General features: G+C 40.4%; 1 protein-coding gene across 3 annotated transcripts in view; it reads right to left on the bottom strand.

The window, feature by feature from the left end:
* Nucleotides 1-21,529, bottom strand: part of LOC136428147 (high affinity 3',5'-cyclic-AMP phosphodiesterase 7A-like) — a 32,299-nt gene that overhangs the window by 4,160 nt on the left and 6,610 nt on the right. For 2 of the 3 annotated variants that reach the window (XM_066417460.1, XM_066417461.1), the window contains 14 exons: nucleotides 12,252-12,312; nucleotides 11,667-11,753; nucleotides 9,877-10,004; nucleotides 6,084-6,147; nucleotides 5,535-5,630; nucleotides 5,183-5,280; nucleotides 4,098-4,229; nucleotides 3,185-3,276; nucleotides 2,839-2,920; nucleotides 2,555-2,617; nucleotides 1,984-2,080; nucleotides 1,486-1,566; nucleotides 1,023-1,166; nucleotides 91-732 (listed from right to left, as the gene is read on the bottom strand). In XM_066417460.1, coding sequence (XP_066273557.1) covers nucleotides 91-732; nucleotides 1,023-1,166; nucleotides 1,486-1,566; nucleotides 1,984-2,080; nucleotides 2,555-2,617; nucleotides 2,839-2,920; nucleotides 3,185-3,276; nucleotides 4,098-4,229; nucleotides 5,183-5,280; nucleotides 5,535-5,630; nucleotides 6,084-6,147; nucleotides 9,877-10,004; nucleotides 11,667-11,753; nucleotides 12,252-12,312 — 1,867 coding nt within the window. Of the gene's footprint in view, nucleotides 1-90; nucleotides 733-1,022; nucleotides 1,167-1,485; nucleotides 1,567-1,983; nucleotides 2,081-2,554; nucleotides 2,618-2,838; nucleotides 2,921-3,184; nucleotides 3,277-4,097; nucleotides 4,230-5,182; nucleotides 5,281-5,534; nucleotides 5,631-6,083; nucleotides 6,148-9,876; nucleotides 10,005-11,666; nucleotides 11,754-12,251; nucleotides 12,313-16,149; nucleotides 16,310-21,529 lie in introns of those variants that run through there. The other variant, XM_066417462.1, reaches the window with a different exon arrangement.

Raw genomic sequence — 21,529 nt, 5'->3', positions numbered from 1 at the left:
GATGTATGAAGTTGAGGATTTATCATGCTTAATCAAAATTCCTTGGTAATAGTGAGTATCAACAACAAGTTTCAACAGAAGCTCCTTTACCTGAGTTTAAGTCTGTAGTGCAGCTACTCCCATTGTGAGCCTGCATATAGCATACTGGGCCATTGACTCTGGCACAGCCCCCGTCCTTCAAGACTTCCACAGATTTGCCCAAGTCCACAAGCTGTGCAGATAGAGTGGGCCCACTAGAATTCACTATTGCTGAGAGGACAGGCCCATTCAGAGACTTCAACTTGGAGTGAAAAACGTCGCTTCTGTCCAGTTGTATCGACGTCAGGATATCTTCGGTGGAGGGAGTGTCATGGAGAGAGATGATGGTCATTGCGGCACGATAAGTGTCCAGTGGCGACTGAACAAAAGGAATGTGGTTGCAAAGTTTGGTGCCGTCCCATTTACTGGAATGGTTGGCGGAATGACCTGGAATGTTGTTGGAGTGTCCCGGCTCTTCAAAGCGAATGTCGCCACTGCCGGACACTTCTGCAAAGGTGGTTGGGTCGTCGTCGCTCTGACTGTTTGTCCTGTGGCTAGAGCTGGTCTCAGACTCCACCCCTGGGGAGGACGGCAGGGGGTCTGTGTTGCCGGGTGGAGGGGCCTGGCGGTAACCGGGCGGGTCCATGGCCGCTCCTGACATCTCCACATCTTCAGGCTGATTTTCTGCAAAGGCTAATGCAGCAGCTGCAGCTTCTGTCAACAACAAGGACAACATCATTAGTTTTGCTGGCCAATACAGATTCTTTGATTATTTACATGTAGATACTTGTTTCTTTCATTAGTGAGTTTTTTTCCTTTGCATTCATACTTTATATATACAATGCTACCATTCTCATATTGAGTTTTGGGGGGAGGCCTACAAAAATGTATGTTAAAAAATAATGTCTCTGGCCCTGCATGTTTTTATTTACTGCTGTATGTATGTGAATAAACAAACAATACAGAACCATAAACTGACAATAATGCACTCCTTTCTTCCTTACCTGCTTCTGCCAGTTCACTGGCTAGTGCTCCGTTCCACCTCTGCTTGTTGACCCGAAGATGGTTTATCATGTGTCGAGCCAGACGAGTGGGACTGAACCTCTCCCATTGGACATACAGGGGCTCCACTATGAACTGGATAAAACCTGGAACAACAAACATGCTTAAGATGTTTACTACTATTTCATAGTGAATGTAGAAGCAAAGGAAAATTACCTTGTCTACCTTAGTATCTAAAAGCATGTTAAATCCATTCACAATCAATGTGGGACAAAGCATGCATACAAGAGTGGAGGATCTTTAAACTATTAATTGAGTCAGAATTCATTTCTTTGCACTCAGGATGCCAAGCATCTGATTGGCAGAGAGCTTGACTGGGCAAGGATGTGATAGTAAAGGATGAGATATTCATCACAGAGGGGTTACAGAAGGCCTTAAAACTTAAAACATCAAAAGATAGCTGACCTGTCTGGATCCTTGAGATGGTGTCTCTGTACCTGTCACATGAGTTGGCTATGTCAACCTTGTGTTTTCTCTCCTGGTCACCTGAGGGGAAGGGAGGGCACATGTTGTCATGAGTGTGAGATGTGCTTGTAACGGTACTTTTAAACCTTGTGTGTACAAAAGTGGTAGTACAAGTAACTATGAAAGCTGTATCCAGGACTGTCTCAAGGACTCGTCCCTCCATGCTGGGATGGAAATTTGCTATTTAGGACGGACAGAAATTTCCAATAGACTTAACTCCATGACATGAAATTGATGACAATGTATTTTTGGTAGCTTAAAATGACAGATATAGCAACAAAAATTAACAACATGGGCTCCCAAACAATGAGTGGGACGGAATGAACTCAACCCCGGAGACAGCCCTGACTCTACCCATGGAAATAGAGATCTTAGAACAGCAGCTACCGCAGGAAAGAGCACCTTGTGAACAGGTGCTGTGTTGAGAAATGGCCTCACCTTGGTTGTGGAACTCATCCGTGACCCTCTCGCTCCACTTGCGGCTCACCTTCCACGTGCGGCACGGGTTGCTCACGTCGGCACATTTCAGTGCAATCTATAGGACGCACACCATATACATAAGAATTCTACAACTACTGTAAATGTGTGGTTTAATTTCCCAGTAGTGAGAAAATGGAGTGTTTGCAGTGGTTTTCAGTTGAAACAGGGGATATGCGGGCAGAAGACAGAACAAGATTTTTCGTGGTCTCAATCTATGTCAGTCACTGTCCATGTCACATGTGTATTTTCTATGCCTCTACTACATGATGTTTTCTATGCCTCTACTACATGTAATGTTCTTAGGGAAATATATAAACAGAAACAAAATTTTTGAGTCAATCAGAATGTACATAGATACTCATTTCCAAAGAGAAACCCTTAGGAATGGAATCAGAGTAGATCGAGGGAGGCAGATTTGTTTTAAAAACATACAGCAACTCAAATGAGAAAAAAACAGATTTGCAGCAACATTTTCACACAGTTCCTAACAACAAAAATTGGTGGTCTGGCCCTTAGCAAAGCTTGTTACCTGTAAAGTGAAGTGTCTGCTAGCTGGTAGATGGAGTTTCAGGTCTCCCTTGTCCAAGTATTGCTAAAACACAGAACATCACAAACATTAACTTTACGTTCACCCTGTTTTCATATCAAAGCAATGTGTATATTTAAATTCCATGACAAACATTTGTATTGTATTGATACACCGGTCCCTTGAAATTAAGGATGGTAATTTTGCAACATTTTCTATCTGATATGACGAATATTACATTGGAAAGCACTTATCAAAAGAACATAACCATAGAAATAAGAACCCACCTTAAATGATGTGACAAACTCGTTTTGTCGACTGATGTCTGTTGCTAAGATCAGCGATTGGATTTGGCACTCAAAGTCTTGCCTGAAAAACCAAAACATGTTCAGTCACAAGAGGATTGCCTGTGCTGCAAATCTTGGACCTAGTTTTTCTTCCAATCTAAAGCCATGTGTATTCAACTGTTTCTATCTCCTGCATCAGACTCTCATTACCTTTTCGGAGTACACTGTCTACCAGCAAACCAACAACAAAAAGAAAACAGCACTGGTGAAAACAAGTCCTTGGCTGAGATGATAACATACATTCAAGTTTCTACTTCTGTGATTGGAACACATTCAAGGTTCTGACCTTTCTTGTAGAGATAAGTGATTTAGCAGCCCAGTCGTCCGGAGCAGTGCCACACAGCCTCTCCAGTGGTGGTGTTCCAGGACAGAGTGATTCTGCGGAAGGAAGCATGCCTCACTTAATGTTCCTATATCTCAGGTGAGCCAGCAGGCATACCCTCCAAACCATACTAATTCTACAGTAGCGATAATTGAATAAAATTTGCTACAGTGAAATTTGATGCAGAAATGTTTTACTCCTGACCACATTTTTGTTTTTACCACTCAAACATAGTTGTAAACATGATGGATCGGTATGAAAACAAATGGCCATGACAAAATAGTACTAGCTTGATATTTCTAAATAGCAAAACAAAAGGGTACTGGTACTTTTGACAAACATCCATCTCTATGGAAAGGATCAGGAAGAATTGTGTTAGGGTTTGAGTAATGAGGCCAACGGCTGCTGCACCTTTTTTTCTTCTATCATTTTGTGTTTAGCAGTTGAGATTTTTTGAGAAGATGATGTTTCTAATTCTATGCACCTCTATGACATGCTTTATACACAAGTTATTATAGTTGACTTGGGACGGGGTTGAAGCTGAATCAGTGGAGTTGACTCAAGACGCATTTCTATGTGCAAAGATACCTTTAGGCTACTCATTTTGACAAGTAGCATTTTGTCGACTTGAGGCACCTCCATAGTTGACTCGATTTGCTTAGCTGGAGGGCCAAGCCGTGCTATTTGTGTGTGTTAAGACCGCAGTCGTTACACCATGGGCATTCCAAATCCACTCACAGCCCTGTGTGCACAAAGAATGCTCCACAGTCAACTCAGAAAATGTGTGTGTATAGGAGGCCTATGTTTCTTCCTGGTTTGCAGTTGCCCATCATAGAAAACAAACTCACTCTTGGCAAACATTTCTGATCGAACTTACATTGTAGAGTGCTGCCAGGTAGTTGCCAGTTTTTCTCAGGAACTCCTGGTTAACTCCAGGGTGGTCAAGGTCATGGGTGATGGCCGCCACCACAGCTGACAGGACTTCCAAGGGGGTCAGCCTGGCTGCAAGCTGTGCCAACAACATGTGTTTGGGACCATATTATTCTTCAACTTGGATCACTGTATCCACATGTTTGTTTGTTTTTGCCTGTATTTACGCTCAAAATTCCTCTATTCGGCTGCTTTTCTTAGAGGTCAAGTTTCACATGTAACACTAGCCAGTGTTCTCACCAGAATTTTTTCACAGCATAGGGGTCAGGTACAGAAGGTCAACTTTACGCGGTGCAAGTCACACGTGGAGTGCTGAAGACATGACAAGAGTAGGGAGTCCGGCATGTTCCCCCGGAAAATTTGTAAATTTGTAACCCAATGAGACATTATTTCATGCATTTTGAGGGATAAATTTTGTGAAGTAGACTTTTTCCTCTGTCACAGCCTCATTCTAAAGCAAAATATGAACTACTAATATGAACAAACAAGGTTTGTCCCAGAAAGAAACACCCCTATGCTGGTTGAAACACAGCATAGGGGTCCAGATCACAGCATAGGGGGTCCAAATCACAGCATAGGGGGCCCCTATGCTGAAAAGGCCTGGCGAGAACACTGCTAGCATTCTGGCTTTGATTTGAATGTGTTTGGCTACTTTACTCCACCATTAAACGCTGACAAGGGTGACATTTTTTTCTCTTCATTTTCTGTTGCAGTGTAATACCTTATAAATCAACACCATGCTACACCGTTTTATTTTGTGAGCAAATCTTTCTGACAGCCTGACAAGCCTTTATTGAAGATCTGAATCTTCAATGTCTCCCACTTAATTAGTTTCGCACAGAACTGTGCAACGGTTGATCATGCACGTAATTACTTTTTGAGGATTTTTTCAAATCTGGTTCATGAAGTGTAACAATGCAAATCAAAGGAACAGCATCGCTGTAAAACATACGAATTTCAGAAACACATACATATATCTAAGTCACTAAGTTGTGACATGCTAAAACAAAGATAGGACTTGTTAACACATACTTTTAGTTCCCTTAGGAAACAGTGCATAGCCTGGGTGACATCTGCCGCATGCAGTGCATTGTGGTATGGGTTGTTGTTGTAGTTCTCTTCCACAAGGGCTGAGGGGACAAGTTGGACACAGAAATTAGCATACAACTGGGACCCACAAGCCATATCGTATAGTAATATGCAAACATATACATGCAGTTGTGCCATCCTCTAGTGCCTTTGTATGCTCCTCTTTTTTTCAGACTTTGTATTTTGTAAGTTCACTTTGGTATTTAACAGTACCATCAAGAAAATACAAATTACAGTGATATACATAATAATGAAACTACAGCGTTACATCACGCGAGTCATGTGCAATACTTACAGATGAACTGGGTGAGTTTGACAATGTCAAGGTTGAAAGTCTGGATGAGATTGTGATGCTGGAAGAGGTGGATGGACAGGTGGAAGAGTGACCTCCCTGAAATCAGCATCAAAACATACAAGTTAGCCTCCACCCAGTACACCTAGCTAAAATGGTACAAAGGTTAGAGAGTTATCTTTGTAACACACTAACTGTAATGATTTAAAAAGTTAACTAACAAACCATTAGACTGGTTACAATGCACAGCACACAGTACAAAAAGTATATTGAGACACAAAATATTCTTGCATGGGTTCCATACGGCACCAAATTTGGAAAATGAGTACCAGTACATGTAAGGTAGACTGCTCAAGGTCAAAACACATGATGTGGTTAGAAAAACAAGTGAAAAAGGTACTGTCCTTCTTCTAATGTACTGAAGCAAGATATTGCTCAAGCTCTTGATAAAGTCACAATGATCTGCCATTACAGGGTGCTCTTGTCGGTCAGATGACAGATATATGCCTTCGCATAGACATATCAACATGTATGTATACTATCACCACTTACCATTGGTGAGTTTATCCAGCATGAAGATGTCGAAATCCCAGTCAGTTACAGTTGTCAGCAGATGCTGAAATAATAAATTTGCATACATCAATATTGACGATATACATGTAGGCCAGGGGTATGGTCTTTTTACAAAGGCCAGTAATTTCTTAAAAAGATCCTGCATTCATATTCACACATACAAAATGTACATGAAGAATGCCATTGCTCAAATGATCTGGTAATTGCTGAAAAGTAGAAAATCATAATCGTGGTTGCAGTGATCAGTTATGTAAATGTAGGACAGTCTGTGTGTACTGAATTACTACACTTCTCCCTTCCCCTAGCCCCCCTCTAGCTAGACATTGATAATCAAGGGTGCAAATGTAGGCAGCTATGATACAGAAGTCTCATTCCTGTTCTCATTAGCATACATGGACATGTATGAGGATGTGGCCACCTTGTGTACAGCAACCATGAGTGCCACTCCCAAAAGCTTGTGAGGAGCAGCAGACGCACTAGTTCATGTATATATGTCATGTATGGCTTGATCCAATGATATGGAACTGGGCCAAGGTTGCATTAGGTGCAGACAAATCAAAGGCAACCTTGAAGCAATCCAGTCTGTGCACAGTCGATGACATATTTGTGGGGCAAGGACAAGTTTTTCTATCAATAAGCCCAAACTTTGCTTTTGATGTATACACATGCATATGCGAAACAGTGATAATGTCTGGGAACGGTCAGTTTTTGTGAAATGAGACATGAGTCAATGGGCACTTGCACAATGTAGATGTGTACATTAAATCTCAGTGATGGGAGGAAACTATGTCATGGCCACCACTCTCCCCTGAGAGAGTGACTGTTCACGATTACATGATGTAAGACAGTGAGTAACCGAAGGCCAGTAAGGTGGAATTTGTAGCCTCAGTATATTTGAGCACTCAACTACAGTTCACAGCTCTCCATCATAATCAACAATGTTGCTTTTATAATTAGAACTGACAAGGGACAAGACAAGAGAATAAAATATTGACCACAAATCACTATAATTGTGTAATGGTGAACTGCAGATGTGCAGGAATGCTGTCTCATTTCCTGTTTTTCCCTACTTTGGGAAGTAACACTTCAACACTGGTAATGGTGATGAAGAGTCCAGAAACTACTTGACCATGGTTTGGGTCCCACATGGCAAACTGTACAATGTACATGTATAGATAAGCACCAGAGGACTGTGTGTGGCCCCTTTATTAGATAACAAAGTTAGTTAGAGACAAGATACTCATCAACAGTAACCTTTTCTGGATTGCAAAATCATTGTATATCTGAAGTTTTCCACTGTGCACATCACAACATACCATTCAATTTCAGCACATTACAGTGATGACAGAATTGAATTGATTGTAAAGAAGGTTAAAAATTTATGATCAAAATTTCAATCAAATTGTTTCTGGCACAATACCCGTGCTAATAGCTGTAGCTGCCCTACATTGTATGTTATTGTTGGGTCACCAGCGCAACAATGTGGGAGAGTAGAGCTGTTTCACCTCATTTACATACCAAGTCACATTTCCCACAGACTGGTAGATGCATCAAACACACGTCAAAACACCAGGATACCCACACACTACGTGCACTTTTTCATAAACATGAACATCTATTTTTCTCTGTTGCTGGCCTTCATGAATCTTAGTTTTGTCCATTTTTTGTCTTATTTTCATCATTCCAGCAAACCAACACCCCTTAGATGCAATATTTCATAGAGGTATTCCAAATTTCCAATCATAGTATATTCTAATGCATTAAGACTAGTGGTCAGTTATAAGCAAAATAAGCATTGGCAAGGTCATGTTGAACAAATGTACTTTTGTCAGATCCTGTACATCTTTTGTTAACAATGAAAGAAAAATCCTTTTCATGGCGAGTCCAGAAAGAAGTGCTGCTGCTATACACACCCCCACATCAAGCTGTCAAATGGTCTGATCCAAGGTATCAAATTAGGCTAGGGACACTTCTCCACCTGACCAAGCTCTGAGTGTCTTCATTTAGCCCCCAGTCATATCACTTCATATTGAAGAGATCATCATACCAATTGTTAAAAAATGTTGAAACGATTAAGACTTTTTACAAATCGATAACAATTACCCGAGATAAACCAGGCAGGAAGTGTCTTTTTCAAATTCCAGCAATGATAGGCACCATTTGTATAAAGTTTGATTAAACATCACGTAACAATTCTTGCTTTGCATGACTTCCATACAAAAAAGGTGTGCCTGGCAGTGTCTTCACATGGATTACAGTTTCTTTCATCAGCAACAACATCCTGGACGAAAATGGTCTAGACCAACCCTTATTCTAAGGCAAGCTCAATACTAACAATACAGTTGAGCACCGTTGACTTAAGGGCTACAAGAAGCAGTTAGCATTTCCCTGTACATACATATCTCTCCTGTTTATTGAATGCATGGGCGAAGTTTTATAACTTTTAACCTTGTGTGTTGAAATTGAAATGTTAAAAAATCTAATCATGCCAAGGTCTAATCAAGACCTACCAACATACCAAGCAACATACCAGCAAAGACAATCCACCCAGACATTCTCAAGTTATTGTATTCACACACAGACAGACAGATACCAGAAAACTTAACCTTCTTAGTGAAGTTAATAATCACCCATCACTTATTGTGGTTGTTGTTTGTCATTCCCTCTCTTCATAGCATTGAAAGGAAACAAACAATGAAGTTGTGAAAAGTTTGTTGTCATGGCTGTACCTCTTTGACACTCCAATCCCCTGGAAACAAGTCTATACCTTTATTATACATTGCACAATTGACCCAATGACCAGATTTTTCCAATATAAAATTGTTAATAAATTCTTACCAACCAATAGGTTATTGTACATTTGGAAATGTATAGACAGTCCATTATGTTCATTTTGCCATGAAGACGAAGAAACCTACCAACATGTCTTTTGGGAGTGTTCGCATTTAGTTTCCTTTTGGGGAAAAATTCAAATTTGGTTTCAACAGCAGACAGGGCAAAAACTATAGCTCAATTCCTTTAATGTCATTTTTGGTAACTTGAACCCAGAATCCCCCGTTATCGGTAATCTTGTGATTTTACTAGGTTAAGTGTGCATCTATAAAAGCAGAATGACCAACCATGTTACTTTTCAATCCTTTCTTAATAATGTAAACTTCTTCCACAAAGTAGAAAATTGTATAGCTATGAGGAGTATATGTTGCTGACTTGTTAATTACCAGCACTATTATTTGAATCACTATGATTTGTTCTTTTTGTTTTCAAGGATGGTTTAATGTATGTATTTTCTTTTGCTTTATGAATAAAGATTATTAAAAAAAGAAGAAGAAAAAAAGTTGTGAAAAGTCACCTGTTCAAACATGGATCATCAATGCAAGGAAGAACCAGGGTCAATCTACATCCTACGTTTGTCTTTGGGATAAAACCACACAGTGGAAGGAGATAAATATTTACACGCGACATGTTCTTAAACTGGTCATGAAGCCCTTTTAAGAACTTAAAAGTTAGTAAAGTTTCTGTTATAATTAGCATCACTTTAGGAATGGGACAATATGGTGAAATTTTTACGGATTACCAGAATATACAGAAATTGTCCAATAGGACTACTGGTATCACTTCTGAAATCTACCTCTTCATGTTCACACAAAGTTTTCACGATTTGCACACACTCATGCACTCACACATACAAACATTCCATACTGATGATCCTTCTCTGACAGGCATTTGCACAAATACTAGCCAATTGGGAGTAACATTTCCGGTGCAGACGTACCCTTGCTTGCCCTGAGTAAGCCTCATCTAGAAGAGAAACTGTCTGCAGGGAGAGGTTCAGCCACCTTCTCCTGCGTTTCCACCGGTGTGTGTAAGACCTGAGGTTGCTGCGAGGGGAGTCGTCACATTCTGTGTGGAACACAACATGTAACAGGTGAACATTAGAGTACATGTATCTTTAAAATACATGCTTGATTCAACACAAATGTTCAAGCAGCAATTTTCAGGTTTTTGCAGGCTCACACTGAAATACTGTACATGTATCACACCACACAATGACATAGATGTATAATTAACCTCCATTACCATTAATCCGCCGGGTTACAAAAATCCGCCACTTTGAAAAGCTGAGTTTGAGAGATCTCTAGTGCAGCACCTTTAGGTATGCACAGTTTAGATATACTGGAGTGCATTTTTGTACCCAGTTATTCTAAGTATGTTGTTTGCAATTAGACTTCGGGCAGGAATTTGCAATAAAATTATTATTGTATTGCACTGGGGGCATTGGGTTGGAGATCTGTCTGGATGTATTTTTTCAGGGTGGTGGAGTTATGTACCCTGGTGGAATTATGTAACATGTAACGTTGGGTAACCTAAATTCGCGGGGTACTTAAATTCGGGATTTTTCGAAAACGGGGTATTTAGGGATATGTGCTAGATGCAACATAAGTAATACCGCTAGAAATGCAAACCTACCAGACTTACGTATTCAGAACACTGTCTGAAAAGCTTCGATAAGCATGGATTATAAGGCGACGAGGTCAAAAACTCTCCGTCCCTTATTGGAACAGTCTGAGGACTTCGTGGGAGAATTAAACAACATGGTTGTCGGCTGGTTTATAAGAAAACTGTCACATCCGCTTCCTGCTAAACACAATTATTTACAAGACAACTTATTACAATCTCTTTTGCTAACCTGCAACTGGATTCTAAGTGTGATCAATCATCAAAACTCCTCTTTGTTGCTACAACCTACGGCACGTGTATTTTCCCGCCGTATTGTTAACCAGAATCCTGTTGTCAAGCAGACGACAAAGGTTTGTGAGGAACACTTTTTTTGTCTAAATGCTGCGTGTGATAGTGGACTGAGGAAGATATTTTCCTCAAAGTTTGCTCCTAACTCAACAAGGAACACATGGACATAGTAGTATTACCATTGCTACGGCATCCAGCTAACTTCCCATGAATAATGTAACGTTACACGTTGCCCGATGATGACGATGGGCCGACTTTGAGTGAAGTTCTACCGACTCAACACACGGGTTGTACCCGAACTGGCCTGATGTGTGCGGTACGGCCGTTTTTTCGTGTATTTTTTTTACTTGGACACGTCTATATCCATAGCACTCTCCTCAAGCCAAGGATGGAACGAATAGCTGCTGTATAAAATGTGATTAGCGGTAAGATATTCAAGACGAATCTTCTCTCCCGAATTAATGTGCCCCCCTGTCCGACAGCACCGTAATTGTGCGTGCGGCGGACGGTAGTTTCAAGTTGAAATATTATGGTGTCAGCACGACTAGAGACAAAATCTACCATATATATGATTAGTGCAAAGATAGTACATGATACTGACAGAATTATAGAAAAAAAGGATGGTTTATTGTTCTGCTAGATTGATTTCAGTCAACCATTATCGGAAAAATCCCGAATTTATGTTACCCAACGTTACTTGTAGATTTTACATTTGGAACGGCAAGCTGGCTTCATTTTCCAGCACAAAAACTCATCAAGGAGGACAAGTATTCCTTTTGGATACAAGTGTATATCAACACGTAGGAATTTGATTACCTTCAAAGGTTTTGTAGTCTATGTCAGGAAAAGAGCTCCTCCGTCGTTCTTTGCCGAGATCAGGCTTGCTGCGTGTTCGCACATCACCTGTCAAACAAAACAACATCGTAATAATGGCTTGTTTTTTTACACCTGCAGCTTCTACATGAAACAGTTGCATTTTTAAAAAATGATTCTAGGATGATTGACACATGACAACACTAAAAATCTGTACTCTACTACAGTCAGGTTTGTTATATACATGGATACACCATTGTAAGATAAGGGATTCCATCTTCCAGGCAGAAAAACATATTCATGCCTGGTTCCAAGTCTGTGCACAACATTACACCAGCCACTGGCAACACTGATTTTATCAACTAGTGGAACACAAATATGACGAGATATAATATTGAACTTAGCCAAAGGAAAACTGGAGTTATTCTCTGTGTTGATTGACATTGAGAATATAACTTACAGGGTGTATAAAAACATTAGAATGTCTATTCAGAACTGTATAGCCATGTATTTACATCTATCAGGCACCAGCTTCATTTTACAATACACTTCATGTAATCCCGATATGAGAATAGGACAAAGCCTTACCTAGCATCCGTATGTATAGGGCGTTCTTGTCAGTCCTGTCAAAAGAGATTCCTCCGCGCCTCTGTAGAAACAAGAAAACACAGCACGATTCAACCTCTAGTCAAATGTATAACCTGCAATTAGTTGCAAATATGGCAGCTGCCTACATACATCAAAGTGTGTTTGCTGTATGAGATGTCAATCAGACATTGATAAAGTCTTCTGGGGGTGTCTCTCATTTAGGTAATATGTAATCTGTCTTTGAGCTGACAATCAATCAGCTAAGGCAATTTGTCATATAATGATGCATGGAATGCTATGAATGGCCTGCATATACATGAATAAGTATGCAAGGCAAATGAGGTATTAATAAATTTCATGAGAGAGGAAGAAGTGGGAGGATATTGCAATTTCTGCATATATTGCAATAAAGTAATATTACTAATAAACAGATTCTTTTCATTCCTGAAATTGCAAATTTTGATATACCATTAGTCTGTGTATCTATCAGTGTGTTGCAACTGGGACAGAAATTTCAGATAGCATTTCAAACATGGAAATGAAGGATCAAATTATTAATACTTTGATGAACAATGTTTTGTGCCTAACTGCATCAAGATTGTACATAATGCATCTGTATGACTATGAGTATCTGTGTCTGTATAGCTAGCTCGTATAACAGCCCTTCGACGTAACACACCAGCTTAAACTATCTTTTGCATCAGTTACAAGAAAATTCCTCAAACAGTGACTTAAAAGGAAAGGTAGTGAAATACACACCTCCAAATTTTCTACGTCTAGTCTGTACGTCTTTTTCACGGAGTGACCTAGTCTCGCAAGAACACGAGACTAGGCCGAGACTAGGCAGAGACTTGAAACTTTTGTATCAAACTTTCAGAGGATACAATGGACAATATAATCTTGAGAGGACAAGAAGTGTGTAGTCTAGTCACATGTCCTGTAGTGTGCATTTTTGGCGACGCCTCAGGGGCGAGCCAAATTTTTACTATATTGTGTGCAGATTGCAAGAATTCTAGGAATTGTACAGGAATGTGAAAGTCCATGGGACGATAACTCAAGAATGCCTGGATGTATTGTCTTCATATTTTGTAGGTGGGTAGTTCTGTGGGAGACCTTGCAATGATTGGATTTTGGGCCCCCTAGCGACTTTCTATGGTACTGCAGGGGAATCTTCACCTTTCAAATCTCGTCTTCTGAACATGCTATAGTCATGATTTTTAAGTGGTGGATAGCTCTTTGTTAGGTAAATATGTCCTGTAGATTTGGACCCCCTAGTGGCTTTTTTTTGGAACTGCAGGAGCTGATTTTGACTCAAACTTTGAAAGAGAATAACACAAGAAGGGGATGACGGATCATCATAATTTTTGGTGTGTAGATAGCTTAAGTGAAGATTTACATAATCATATGCCAAATATGCAAATCAATATCTGATTTGCATAATTAATGACGACAGTTAATCAATCAGCTGCATTCTATTATAGGGCTCTCAAACACATGACATATGTAACTGAGAAAGAGATAAATATCGATAGATATCAATTATGCAAATTGATACTTAATTTGCATAATTAATGACAAAATACTATAAATCCATAGTGGTAAATGATGGGGATTTCATTTTTGCACCATTTGGGAGTTAAGTAAATGTGGCCACTATTAAACAAATCTTGCATAGAGGGCCTCATTTACATAATTTATGAGGAAATGGTACGATATCTTTTTTTGTGAAAACAGGATTTTCATACATTGGACAACTTGTGTTATTTTGGTAAAGAGGGTGATCGACTGATATGATTTATGCAGGGTCCTTATTTGCATGTGGGCTAAAAACGAAAACGTTAGCAGCGACCACCGTCGCCATGGCAACATCTTTTTATGTTGCCAATCTTGTTAAACCTCTGTGTGTATTTCTCTCCCATCCTGTGCAGCTGGACTCATTATCAGGGCCTAAGTGACAGCTGAGCCACCCTGACTGTTCTGTGGAATAACGTCATACCCGCAGCCTGGTCACATTTCAGGAAGGATCCTTGATGTAATTCCGCAACTCAAAGCTGCCAACTGCAAGCTTGTTTTCAATTATCTTAACGATGGTACTGAGCAAACGTGCTCCTAATGCACACCTGGTGGATATTGGGTTACCCCTCTATGGCCAAGGCTTACACATATACATGTATGTCATAAGTAAGGGGGAATGGGTTTCATACGACCATCTTAGTTTTTCTTCGATAGGCATCAAAACACATTAAAAACTGAAAGTATCCACTGTCTGAAGTGTCTGACCTTCCAAATTTTATCAAGCTGCTTGAGTAACTGTGATCTTGTACATCTCATTACCTGGATGTCTAACCTTCATCCACGTATCCTCTATCTTATTTGGTTGTAGCTGAGCCCTGGCCATGATACTGTAAATGCAGTTCGTGTGGTTTTTATTTCCTGCAAAAATTCGCAGTGGTTTCAAGTTTGCGGCAGCGCTATATACAAAAAAACACTGTGTACATTTCTGCATTTACAGTATTTTACAAAATTACAACTTCAAGCATAAATTTGCCTTTGATGTGCACAATGTACGAATGTAGTTTATGGGACATGAACACTAGACAACTTTAAGGTGAAAGTGCAGCTAATAGGACGTTCATGACCTTCTGACCTTCATTGTAGGTCGCAACAGGCACACTGTCACTGACCACCAGTAACCTTCCAGTTTCACCACTGGAGCAGATACGATGACAAATTAATGAGGTGTGAGGTAGAGTCTAGCCTGGATGCCAGACCCCCAATCTCTGGCATCCAGGCTAGCTAGAGACAGGCAAAGTGTAACACCTAGTAACCTGACTTGTGCAGGGCTACCTTTCTTTCCATTACATGGAAGACATCCAAATCGTCAAAGAGAGACCTTCAGAATCAAAAGACAAGACCTTCCATATTCACTTGGGATCCCTCCCATTGCTGCAGGGAAAATACCTGAGCCACCCCCTACTATACGTCATCATGTAGCTATTGTGTCCCTGCAACCCAACCCCTCACATTGACAGGTCATTGACATTTCAGCCACCCATATACTTCCTCAAACTTTTATCAATACAACAATGAACACTGTATTTGTATTAGTAATAGGCACTAACACTAACAAATACATGTAGCTTAGCCATGTTACAACCGCAACATCTTGTTTATTCATTTGTTCGACCTCAAACAAAACCAAGGCCGCATGTCTGAATTGGACCAGTATAATTTACATAATAGCTCTGTGGCGCAATACAATTAGCTTCACATACAACAGGCAACAACTGGTTATATCAAATATCGAACAACCTCTCACACCTGGTTCTGCAAAAATCAAGTCACCATGGCTAAAACTGCACGACTCCTAAGAAGCTGCTATCATACTAATCAACAGTAATCATACTAATCACTATACCGAACCACCCTCACATTTGCCATTATGCACAACAACATTTATCTGCATTAGAATCAGCAACCAATACAACAAAGAAGTAAGCTTTGAAGTTACTAACAGGCAATGTAATGCTATATAATCCCCAACAAAAGGGTCCTACAATTAGTGTAATGGGCAACCCTGGTAAGTAGGGTATTTATAACACCTTTCACTCTGCCAAAATTTTGTGCTGCTCAGTAGTACAGCCAAGATGTAGGTAACAATTGAGTACACACAGTTCCCATAAAACCAGTGCCATGATATGAAAGTTCTGTCCACTAGCAAATGTTATCCATACATTTTTTTCATTCAACACATATAGGCTGACTCAAACGGAACCATGTTTAGTATTTAATGTACACATACATCTGTGTAGTGGGAGACCATGCAAACTACAATTGAACCATTGCAATATCAAGGAAGCAGAATCTAACACCAATCAATACTGGCATACTTTCCTACCTCCTGTTGAAGAATATCTGAATCTCTGACAACACCGTCAGCAAACTGGACCATTTCAGAAGGAATCTCAGGCATTGCAAGTGTCGGACAAACGCACAGAATCATGCTTCAAGCCAACTGTGGGGAAAATGGCTGTGTCTGAGACCAGTTTCAACTTAAAGACAACAGGCTGCCACAAAGCCTTGACCTGCGCGACCCCCGCGTTGCTTGATGACACCTCAAAGTAATGAAGCAAGCGATGCACATCACGTACACACTGTGACCACCCTGTACTCAGTGGTTCCTTCCAATTATAGCAAACCCCACTGTTCCTGCAACAAAGACATCTGCATGTGGTAACCTAAGGTTCAAACTCAAGGAAACTCAAGCAAACCTTTGGTAAAGTTGGGCTGTCCAGCATTAAATGGTCTCTGGCAGTATGATATATGATATATATCCTTGTGGGATTGGTGTCCCTATCAGCAGTATGGTCCGTGAACCAGTTTAAGTGACGTGATACTCCTTCTAGACCCTTGAAGGACAGACAAGACAAAAAGTTCAAACGAGCCATATTCTGTACATATACTTGTACATGTAGATCTGATCATCATCCTTTCACTCACTGAAGTAGCCGTTTGGCACCCCATTCTCTATTGGTTTCAAAGTCAGGCAGCAGGGAGGAGATTAAAAAGTGCAATGTCTGACATTTACATTTACATCCAGATCTGATGTTATCCTATTCTGTAATATAAAATGCTCAAGATGAAAACTTGTATAAATAATAATGTACTGGCAACGCCTGTTCCAAAATTGGTTGTGAGATTCAAATTTCGTATCCACTGCATTTTCCTTGAATTCGATGAGATTGTCATCTGCTTATGGGGTCTCTATCATTCTATGGTGGAAGTTAGAGCTTTAGGGCCTCTTTAGACCTACGACATTTTACAGTCGTGCAATCATCGTCGTGGGCGACGGTATTTTTTGGCCGTCTAAAGACGATCAAAACAATCGTGCGACGGCAATAAACGGGGAATCCTCGATTTTGTCGTGCGACCACCTCGGACCCAGTCGCACGACGTTCAGCAGGGGGGCCTGTGGCTGTTTTTTTCTCGTCTAAAGAAGAATCGTCGCCAGCGACGGAAGTGGGTGATATGCTAATAAGCCTACAGCGTGCTGTTTCCTGTCCGGGAATGAAAGTTTCTATCGTTTTCTTTGTAAATATGCATGCAGTCAGCAATGGAAACATATTTTTCTCATCCGAAACCGGTTATTCCGGCGCGACGCCCTGCTACCAGTGGCTACTTCTCTAGTATGCCCCTATTCCTCGATCCCCGGGACATCCCCTGCGGCGGCCACGAACTCGAGTTAAATCCCGTCCGTCTCTGTACCAGCCTCAATCTCTTTCTTTGTTGAGCACCGTTCTCAACGTCTCATCTACAGGGCAACAGTTGCTGCAAAGTCAGTAAAAGCTTCATCTTTTACGTGACAAAAACAAGCGGTTCCCCCGCCATTTTGAATTTGAGCGCAAGAGGTCACTTTGGGTCACACGCGCACATCAGTGGAATTCTGCGCCGCGGGGGTCCCGTATATTTTCTGACCGTGTGTCTAAAGAAAACCCTCGCCCACGACGATGATCGCACGACTGTATAACATTGTAGGTCTAATGCGCACCTTAGACCCTGTTAAAAATCAAATAAGATATCATGTCAAATCCAATTTGTTTCTTGATTTGAGTAATTCAATGATTTAGTACCTTCAAGTTAGGAAAATGAATATGGCCTGAGCCTGCTTCAGCCTCAAATCAAGTTTACATTGATTCCAAAATCCCAGTTGGTTTGTGGCCTGGGTGATGTAATGAGGTAGATTGTTCTTCAGTAAGTGCATTTACAAGATGCCAATTGGGGCGTCGGAACTGACGTCATGTACATTTTGTATGTTCCAATTGCAATATGCAACAGCACTGTGACACACACAAAATATAATATAAACTATCCGAGCAATGTTTATCATATGGATAAACCGTTCATGAAAACTGCTTCTCTAGACAGTGGACATTATACACACATAGAATAAGTCATGTTGTCTGGGAGGGATGTACATTATTTGATGTGAGGTATGCTGCACTAAATATTACTAAGCTCCCACTGAGTTTTCTTCTAGTTTTCTTCCCTGCCTTAATAGCCCTAGTACAGAAATGCATCAACCTCAAGTGTCCCTCTGTCATCAAATCACAGCCAGGCTCCCAATGCCCCCAGGTCATACTTCACACACCATTTCTGCAACAATTTGATGGAATCATTCAACTTGAGTGCCTCTAAAGGCTCAGTCCATGAATAACATATTCATCATCCAGTGTGGATGGGAGGGCAATGTGTGGATATATTCCATGTGCACAGTAACAGTAGAATTACATACCGTACATGAACATGGTACATGTACATACACATGCGTCCTTGAGATATAATGACATGTGACAATCCATGCATGGTATACATTGGGAAATATATCAAAGAATGTCTAGACGTAAGAAACTCCTCCAATGATTGTAAAATCCCATTGTCATCTACTACTACACCATAAGATAGACTACTTCACCAGGGTGCGAAATACCTGGTTGCACGTTGCACAGTGCAACAAGATTTCGGCTGGTGCAAGTTAATTCCAAACCCAGGTAGCGCAGTGTGCAACCTTATATTTTGAGCCAAAGATCTCAATCAGAGCCCTGGAAGCTCACAAAAACACAGTGTCACTCTCATAAAATTCGGTAAATCTTCAATTAAAATAAAGAAATCAACACTTTTTCGTTTTAAACCATCCAAACCCTTCATAGATCGTGGAATCTGAGCTGAAAAAGACGAAAACACACTGCCGTCGGCTAAACAAGATGTTGTTAGGTCAATGGGAACACAATACTATCTAATTTATATTTTGAAATATTAGTAGTATTATACGCTACAGACGAGCTTGATTTGAAGAAATCGGTGAATGTTGCTGGAGCAACCTGAAATTTGGATGTGCAACCTAGCCTTTGCCTTAGGTTGCAACATGGGCAACCTGGCTCAAAAAAGTATTTCGCACCCTGTTCACCATATTGTATTAGATAGACTACTTCACCATATTGTATAAGATAGACTACCACATAATATTGTATTAGATAGATTGGTTAGCCTAATAGAATGTTATCTATGTACCAGTGAATGCCATACTTTGTACCTTGTACAATTGTTGTGCAATAAAGTTATTATATAAAATCGTGTGTCTATGTAAGTAATAATTATTATAATGCAGGCCAGATACAATGTGTAAGTCAACAATTTCATCAATGTTTATCTTCAGTTAGGCAGCCACAATTACAGTAATCTCCCTGGCACGATTCTAGGGCATGTGACACACGTAAGTAATGCAAACAAATTGTCTTGTTTGTTTCTTACAATACCCTGGCACAGTAGTTATGCTGACAGCGGGAGCTTCTGAACTGATGCATGTGCAAACAAGGTCCCTTATAATGATCTTTAATTAGGTTATTGTGACAAGCTCAAAGCTTTTTTCAAACATTTGCATTCCATTCATATCCAAGAAGATAAATCTTAGGCCAATTCAACAGATTCCCATTTATTTCATTTCACCTATGAAATTTTAGCAAGATCAATCTGATACTGGTTACGCAGTAATACATTTGTCTTCTTTCAAAAACTGGTTTATGGTGGATCTGCATGGGGGGTCCCGACAACGATTTGTGCTGAATTCAGAAGAAACCCTTACGTATTACACAAAAATCAAGGAAAGCAATTACGTAAAATTTGGTTGACTCGTGACAAATTATGAGACTACGACAGCTTTCCCTATGAATAACGGGAAATCAATATAGGCTGCCTGCGTCTTACGGAAAAGAGCATGCAGACCCTCGTTTATGCAACAGGTTAAGAGAGTAGGTTAGCACATTACAGTGGCTTACAAATGTGATATTGCAATAAGGGAAATACTGTATAGAATACATGTAATTTTTTTAATCTTGCATCACATCACTCCCAGGGTCCTGTTCAATCTGAAGAGGAACCCCTCCATCCATTCCAGCTCAAGGTAGCAGAACACAGTTTTCGGCCTATGGGGGTTTCTATAGTTAAGGACCACAAAGTGACCCACATCGACGTGGATAAAATCATAGTAGGGTACCCTACAAAATCACGACAAACAAATATGTTGAAGTCGAGGGTACGATCTACAAAATAACTGAAAAGCAAAAAAAGTTATGGTTTTTTAACAATTTGACGGCCACTTTGATATGGGGTCATGCGGGGTCATGAGGAAGTGAAGCCGACTCACCTCGGCAGGCAGCTGCAAAGGTCATGCGCATTTATACGCCGAATGGGAAAACTTCACAATCTCATTCCTACGATCTAAAAGCCCACTTATTATACTACCATACAGTAAAGTTTGTGCCTCGCTGGCATTCACGATAACGTTTTTACACACGGTTCAAGGTTTAGGGCGCACTATTTTCATACCGCTACGTCACAGACTCCGGGGGTCGCGGCGAAATACTGTGTACTCATACCTCAAGCCAACCTTGGACATGTGGGGCCCAGGTGTATGATAGCTTCTAACCAAATGGCTTGACGAATATCTCAACAAAGAGACCAAATAGTTTTTGCTTCATTTCAAGCCAACCTTCAATAACTTCTCTCTCAGTACTACAGGCTGTGGTTGAAACACCCCTGGTGGGTAGTAGGTACCCCACAGGTCCAACCTTGTAGTAAACTATGGGAAGAGGGTGACTGACATGTGACATACTGTAAATGCGGAAATGTTCGTGGTGGTTTTTGTTCGCGGTTTTCACGGCGACCGTTTCACCGCACACTTAAAACCACCACAAACATTTTTGTCCAATACTGTTAGCAGTATGTGACAACAGCACTGACAGGAAATTAAAACCGCCGCGAGCACTCCATTTTCCCCTTAGCACGAAAGAAAAACCATGCGAAGTTAAATGCATTTACAGTATTGAGAAAAAGTGTTCATCCTTCCCTTTCACCTTTTGGGTTGGATCCCCTTGCTTCCTGACAAAAGAGAAACCCAAATTGAAGTATTCCCTGAGGTTTCATCTAATTTCAATCCCAAATTTCATCAAGCTGAATACTTGACATTTGCAATTATACAATAAAGACATTGTACGTCATGGTTTGTCTCCTGATATTAGTGGAGGTGCATGTACATGCAGTTGTATAATACCACTTACTATCATTATGCAACCCTGTTATGTTCCGTAACAAATTCAGTCTGCGGTAAAAACACAGACAGCTTTACAGTAAATCTATGTAAGGGCATTATATCCTATATAATGTCCTTGATCTATATACATGTAAGTTATGTCAAGTACATCATACATGAAGTACATCTGATG

The sequence above is a fragment of the Branchiostoma lanceolatum genome, chromosome 2, assembly GCF_035083965.1.
Source record: "Branchiostoma lanceolatum isolate klBraLanc5 chromosome 2, klBraLanc5.hap2, whole genome shotgun sequence".
Lineage (NCBI taxonomy): Eukaryota > Metazoa > Chordata > Leptocardii > Amphioxiformes > Branchiostomatidae > Branchiostoma > Branchiostoma lanceolatum.
Note: the sequence above shows the minus strand (reverse complement) of the source record. Positions and strands in the feature narration are given on the sequence as shown.